This window comes from Lagopus muta, chromosome 3 (assembly GCF_023343835.1).
Source record: "Lagopus muta isolate bLagMut1 chromosome 3, bLagMut1 primary, whole genome shotgun sequence".
Classification (NCBI taxonomy): domain Eukaryota; kingdom Metazoa; phylum Chordata; class Aves; order Galliformes; family Phasianidae; genus Lagopus; species Lagopus muta.
Window position 1 is genome coordinate 1,292,616 of NC_064435.1, and position 7,429 is coordinate 1,300,044.

Consider the following 7,429-nt stretch of genomic DNA (forward strand, 5'->3'; position numbering starts at 1 on the left):
TGAGCAGTACTTCAATGTCTAAGGAAGATGGAGCAAAGTACAAAGAGGGCTGTTCAACGGGATGTGCCTAGGTGTGTGAGGCCTGCTGGGTGTCAGCCAGGAATGCTGGTGGAGCTGTGTGGGGTGGGTCTGGAGGAGGGTCACAAAGGAGATCGAAGAACTGCAGGGCAGCAGCAGTGAAGAAAGGCTGATGGAGTTGGGCTTGTTCAGCCTGGAGAGGAGTTGGCTCTGGGAAGACCTCACTGTGGCCTTCCAGTACTTGAAGGGAGCTTACAAGCAGGAAGGGAAACAACTTTTTACACGGTCTGCTTGCAATAGAACATGTTAAAGTATTGAGGAGAAATTTGGTTTAAGCAGCCCTGCTTGGTCCAGGCCCTGGTCAGCGTGATCTTGGGGGCCCATCCGTCCACAGCAGGGATGGTGCTTAAGTTCCCTTCTAAGCTTTGCCGTTGTGTGATTGTGTAATTGCCTGATTTAAGCTGGTTTCCCATGCTGTGCTCATCCAGAAGCTGAACCAGTATGGGTTAGACGAGTGGAGAGCGAGGTGGATGGAAAGCAGCTGGCTGAAGGCCTGGGCCCAGAGCCTTCTAATGGCGGGCAGCAAGTGCAGTTGGAGGCCAGTTCCTCATGTTTACCCCTAAGTGGAGTGTTAAGGGTCTCTTGTCTGGGACGCAAGCTGATCTGACATCCCGTAGAGCTGTGCATCATGTGGTATGAGTTGTTTTTCCAGCAGCTCTGCTTTTTGTGTCCTTGTCTTGAGGACGTGCCCATGTTGCACTGGCGGCACCTTTCAAGTGAGTGCACTGGAAGCCAAAGGAGCGATGTTGCACCTTCGTGTCACAGCACGCGGAAGTAGTGGCCAAAGCACAGAAAATGAGCAGTGTTGACAGTGAGGTCATGGCTTGGCACTTGTGCAGTATGGTTTGTGCCTCTGTTGTCAGAGGAGCTGCCAGCTCCAAACAGCCGTGGAAGCCTGGCCTGGGCCTTCTAGGTATCCTGCTTTGGAGATGATGGCACATGCTTTTATGAGAACATCGACCACTTAGTTGATGAAGCGTACCGAAGAGGCATAATTTCTATGAAATGGAGCAACGATTTTCATTCTCTATTTCTTCATAGAGGGAATGTTTTGGGACCCTTTTGAAGCAGACCTGATGGTTTCTAGAGCCAAGTGTTTGTAGTGGATGAAGTGGAAAGGGCATTGTGCAAAGCAATGAAGAGGAGGAATCTGAGGCTGACGTGCAAGAGAACTTTATTGAGGGAAAGACACTAAGAGGAAGGACCCACTTGGTGATCGCCAAGTGGAAAGAGCACAATTTCAAGTGCAAAGAAAGAAAGTTTAAGCGGTCATGTTTCCAGGCAGCCTGGTCTGATGTTGTTCCATGCTTCCCTGTTTCGTGCCATGGAAAAGAAGAGCCATAGTTGGTGAGCCCATGTGGCATCAGTGACCCAGAGGTGCCTGCTCAGTGCGTGAGGCGCGTTGCAGGGTGCAGGTGTTTGGTGTCAGGGTGTGGGCGCAGGCCCTTAGCAGGGGTAGCGGGCTCTGCCGCCGTTGAAGCAGCCCAGGCCTCCGAAGCCGAAGCCGCCGGAGGAGATGGACACTCCCTGGGCGTCGAGGGCGCTGCCCACGGCAGCTGATGCGGAGGATCCGACGGCGGTGTTCTGGGGGAAGGAGCTGAGGATGGGTCCCGGCAGGGTGACCACGACGGTGGAGGGCTGGATGACGACTTGGGAGTCCTGGCACTGCCTGACACAGGGCTCGTTGCAGCTGTTAGCCAGCGGGGTGGGTCCGCAGGGACGGCAGAGGTTGTAGCAGGACATGGCTGTTGGGTGGAGGGTCTCTGCAAGAGAGGGTGTTGGGTGAGTGGAGGGTTTTGAGGGATAAAGGAGTACTGCTTTGGGCTTCCCAAGGAGTGGATGTAATGATGTGGAGGTGTGGGCAGTGTGGCCATGGGGACGCAGGAGGCTACAGAGGGTGGGGGCAGAGGAGTTGTGGAGAGTTGGCCAGGTGCATTTGGTGAAGGAGGGCAGCAGGGTGCAGGCTTACCTGGAGGTTTGCAGAGGAGAAGGTGTCAGGAGAGTGGTGTGAGGGAGCGAGGCACAGGGCCGGCTTATATGCTGTTGTGTGAGTGCCTGAGGGCTTGGAGAGAGCCTCTGCGCATGGCAGCATTGTGCAGTGAGCTGCTGTTGCATGCCAGAGTTCGGTCTGTCATGAGCTGGGGTGTGTTTGCCTTCTCACTTTGCTTCCTTTAGATTTTCTTCTGTGGGACAAATGGCATTTGACCCTGCCAGCAGTTTCAAATGAAAGTACTGTAGGCAAGGAGCTCCTCTAGAACGTGCACGTCAGTGTGTGCAGATGATTTGGCTCACGTGCAGCAGGTAGGCATTGGTTTTGGTGAGATATTGCTCGGCATTCCTGCCGTGTAGTTTGCATCTCCTTTGGAAGGAGGGGTCCAGTGTTTTGTCTTTACCTCTCTTACTGGCTATTCCACATTGGTTTCTTTTTGTCCTCATGCATTAAGAGGCTGTGTGTGAGATTGGAGGCTGTCTGTAATTACCTGATGGGTGGCAGTCCTCAGAGGCAGTGGAGTTTTGAAGGTGAGGCTGTTGTCCTTGCAGGTCTAGTTTGGAGTTGGCAGTTCTAGTGGCATTGGGAGTTATAGTGTGCATCACAGATGGGAGTTGGGTTGGAAGAGTCCTCAATGATCATCTATTTGCAACCATCGTAATGCAGGCAGAGTCCTTCCATGATCCCAAGGCGTTCCTTTTGGCACTCTGTAGTGCTCCCCTTTGCTGCAGCCATTATGTTTGCAGCTTGGGCTTTGATTGATGCATTGCTTGATGAGACACCCTTGAACTATCTGTTGATATTTATGAGAGGCCATGACATTTCTGAGAGTTTGGGGTGAGCAGGACTCCAAGATATGTGAAGAGGAAAGGCTGTTGACTCATGGTGTTTGGTGTCTCATCATGGAGCAATGTGTAGATGATGAGGCTCTTTCTCTGAACAGTGTATGATGGTCAGGAATAGGATCTGGACATTTCAGACAGCAGCTGCACGCACGCATGCTGCAAATTCCAAGAGGGGATGAAGGGCAGGACCTGACCCTGGTTACCAAGGTCAAGGACATCAGCCAGGACCCTCTGCATTAGCGGGCACAGCCCTTCAGTCTTAACAGCTTCTCCATCTTCCTCACCATCACACATGATAATTTTGTAGAACAGCCTGGAAAACAGGCGCCTTGGTTGAGTCTCCTCCAGTTTTCAAAAGCCTTTTCTCATTACCACTACCTTTCAAAGATAGTCAGCAAAAACAACTCATCAGACCCTACCCACAGGTTCATTGGACCTATGCACTGCCCTCCTGTTATCCTCAAAAACAAGCGGCTTTCACTTCTATGACAACCTGGAAAACACTCACTCTGTTGACCAGTAAAGCTACACCCCATAAAAACAGCCCGCTGTGATTCATTAGCCTGCCCTTTCTGACTCACCCTCTGCCTCTTGTCACCCTCAAATCTCATCCCAAATCTCACCAATCATCCTAGCAGACCCCCGTCTAGCAGTGTGCCACCACACCTCCACACTGAATGTGCGTGATTTCCCTCTAGAAAAGGGCATTCCAATGCAGTGATGAGTGCCACTATTTGGGGAGCATGGCAGGAGTCCTGACACCACAGAGCTTGTGAAAGGACAGCATCCTGCTCTCACAAACAGCCCTCCCCTGCCTACTTGGATAGCTCCAAGGAGGGGCTCAAGCAGGACGGCTCTAAGGAGAGCTCTAAGCAGGCACGGCACAAAACAGGCAGCCTCCTTTCTCCCAGCTACAGCCTTTTAAGAACGAAGGGCATCCAGCCAGCCATGGAGCACACCCAGAGGGAAAGACAAGAGATAAAGGCTGGCTGACAAGCTGCGATGATCTCGGGGAGGGAACGAATGCAGTGGAATCAGAGAATACCCAAGGGTATTGGAAGGGATCCACAACAATAACTGAATCCAACTCATGAGTTCACATGAGTCCTTAATTATTAAATGGTAGATCTGAAAGCATTGTCCAAATGCCTCTTGAACTCCAGCAGCTTTAGTGCTTGTGCACTGCAATGGAAAGCCAGTCCCATGCATATTGCCCTCTGGGGCAGAATCTTTCTCTAACCCCCACTTGACTCTCCCATGATGCAGCTCCATGCCATTTCTTCAGGCACTGTCCCTGTCACCAAAGACTAGAGATCAGTGCTGCCCCTCCTCTACCCTTTGAGGAGCTGTGAGGACTCACCTCAGCCTCCTGTGCCCTTGGCTGAACAAACAAGGAACTTCAGTTCCACCAAAACATACACCACTATACAGGCTGCAATTTGAAGCTCACTAATAGTTTTATGTGCTTCTTGTATTGTTTAAGTCAAAACAGAACACAGTATTCGAGCTGAGGCCTCAAATACCTTCTCCCACAGGTAGTGCTGGTCCTGATCACCCCAGGGTACAGTCAGCCCTCAACACGTTACATCTTTGTCTATATATGTTTTCAACATTCTCTCCAGAAGGATACGGAGAAAAACAGTATGAAAAAAAAAATGATGTCCTTAGAAATTATGCCTATTAGGTTCGCTTGCTGAAATAGATGGGTAATCATCTCAGAAAAGGAAGTGCCATCATCATCAAACATGGATACTTAGAACATTAAACCATGCTTCCACGGTTGCCTGGAATTGGCAGCTCCTCTAAGAACAAAGACACAAACCATACAGCAAAAGTGCCAAGCAATGACCTCACAGACAACACTGCTCCTTTTCTGTGCTTTGGCCACTTCCTCAACGTGCCATGACATGAATGTGCAAGATCACTCCCTTGGCCTCCCATATTCTCACTTGAAAGGTACCGCCGTGCCAACTGGACACGTCGTCGAGAGAAGGATGTAAAAAGGCAGACTTGCTGCAAGAACAACATGCACCACATCATGTGCAACACTATGTGATGCAACAGCAGCTCATTGCACAATGCCGCCACGTGCTGAGGCTGTTTCCAACCCCTCAGGCACTAGCAGAGCAGCATAAAAGTAAGCTCTGCGCCTCGATCCCTCACACCAATCTCCTGAAGCCTTCTCATCTCTGCTCTTCCAGGTGAGCCCGCAACCCCATCCCTTTTCTTTTCATGGCCCACCCGGCCCAGCTCTGCACAACCCCTCTGCCCCCAATCTCAGCAGCCCTTCCAACCACACGTCATGCTTGACAGAACTGTACATACCACCGCAACCTCTATTCAACCCCTCAAAACCCTGCACTCACCCAACACCCTTTCTTGCAGAGACCCTCCACCCACAGCCATGTCCTGCTACAACCTCTGCCGCCCCTGCGGACCCACCCCGCTGGCTAACAGCTGCAACGAGCCCTGTGTCAGGCAGTGCCAGGACTCCCAAGTCGTCATCCAGCCCTCCACTGTCGTGGTCACCCTGCCGGGACCCATCCTCAGCTCCTTCCCCCAGAACACCGCCGTCGGATCCTCCGCATCAGCTGCCGTGGGCAGCGCCCTCGACGCCCAGGGAGTGTCCATCTCCTCCGGCGGCTTCGGCTTCGGAGGCCTGGGCTGCTTCAACGGCGGCAGAGCCCGCTACCCCTGCTAAGGGCCTGCGCCCACACCCTGACACCAAACTCCTGCACCCTGCAACGCGCCTCACGCACTGACCAGGCACCTCTGGGTCACTGACAGCACATGGCATCAGCAGCTCTTCAACCATGGCTCTTCAGTCGTTGTAACAAAGAAGCAAGCAGGGAAGGGGACCTGGCAACACTGCTTACAAGGAGGGCCTCTGAAAAATTTAATATCTTGCACATACTTCTCTAAATCCTTTTCTTTCTCTACAGTGATGCTAATGGTCATGCTACATGCACTAAAGGCCATGGCTTTCAGTCTTTGTGTTCCTTCCTTTCATGTATTTTCCTCAATAAAGTTCTCTTGCACACCAGCCTCAGAATTCTCTCCATCCTTTCTTCAACAAATGCTCTTCACTCTTCTCCCATTCCAAAGACACGGCTCAAGAGGCCATTAGGATGGGACCAAGGGGGCCCCATGACCTCCCCTGCCACAAATGGTACCAGCAGGAACAGTTGGAGCAGCGACTGGGCTTCCAGCACATCACGCAACATCTATGCTTGCCCACACAAAATCTTGGGCACACCAACGCCCTTCTGCCCATGTCCACTGAAACAACCTCTCCATGGCAGCACACCCCAGCAGGATTCTCCTATAATGACCAAAAAAACATAGACACAGAATCCTTTACCTGTTAAAGAATTTGTAGTGACCACGCTGTCCTACTGTCCCACTCAAGCACACTCAGGTACAGCTGTCAGACCGGGAACACAGCCCATACTTTCAGTATCTCAAAGGACAGGGACTACACCAATTATTCTGCTGGGTAACCTGCTCTACCGCTTGCCCCCCTCACACTGGGAAAAGCTTCCTTTCTCTTCCAGGGAAGGTTCAAATTCAGTGCTGTCCCCTGTCCTTTCTTCTGGCAGCAGACGGTCATGCAAAAGGGCTGGCTCTCTTTTCATCCTTCCCTAACATCTGGGATTTATACACAAGGACAAGATCTATCAAGAGTATCCTTGTGTCCCGACTCAAAACTGCCTGCTGTCTCAGCTTCTCCACATTGGAAGGAAGCTCCAGGCCCATCAGCACTGGGGAAGCCCTGCACTGGAACAGCTCCACCATAGCCATGTCTGTCTTCCACCTGGGAAACTTAAACTTGAATCACCTGCACTGAGCAGAAAAAAAAGAGTGCATCCTCCAGCGTGTTAGCGATGCTCTTCCCAATGGCCTTCTGGAGAACGATGAACTCTTTTGTCACACGGCTGCGTTGTTGCCCTACCATCACCTTGCTTGCCAACAGCAAAACCCAGGTCCTTCTCAGCAAAGCTGGCTGCCACCCTCTCATTTCCATTGCTCCCTGTTACTGCTTCCCATCTGCAGGACTTCACTTGCCTCTCCTGCTGCTTCTGCATGTCCCTCTGGGACACACAACCCAGCCTCTCCACATCCTTCACAAACGAGGACTATTCCCCTGGGCCATCTGCTGCTCCTTCCCATCTTCTACCATTTACAAACTCACTGGGATCTCTACCATCGCCCAGCTTTTTAATGCAGGCGCTGAACAGGGCTGGCCTTACTACCAAGCCTTGACACAAGTGGGGCACTTCACCACACCGCTGCATTCAGCCACTTTCAAGCCCACCCCTGCGTCCTCTTTGACAGTTTCTCTGGGATCGCGTCATGGCAGGAAGCCTCAATGCCTTTACTAAAGGCAAGGCAATCAACTGTCACGGCCCCCCGTCATCCACCAGGCACATCACTTCAGTGTAGAGGAAACTGAGGTGGCTTTGTAAATCCACTGCTTTCTGCGAGGATTGCCTTCACTTCCTCCCCACTGACTAAC

At 51.8% G+C, this 7,429-nt stretch overlaps 1 protein-coding gene and 1 pseudogene across 1 annotated transcript; one reads left to right on the forward strand and one right to left on the reverse strand.

Annotated features, from left to right (window-relative positions):
* Nucleotides 1–1,524: 1,524 nt before the first annotated feature.
* Nucleotides 1,525–2,171, reverse strand: LOC125690900 (feather keratin 1-like; annotated as a pseudogene).
* Nucleotides 2,172–5,311: 3,140 nt separating this feature from the next.
* LOC125690497 (feather keratin 1-like) lies at nucleotides 5,312–5,614 on the forward strand. Its single transcript, XM_048938887.1, has one exon. The coding sequence runs from the start codon at nucleotides 5,318–5,320 to the stop codon at nucleotides 5,612–5,614; it is 297 nt and encodes a 98-aa protein (XP_048794844.1). The 5' UTR covers nucleotides 5,312–5,317.
* The last annotated feature ends 1,815 nt before the right edge of the window (nucleotides 5,615–7,429 follow it).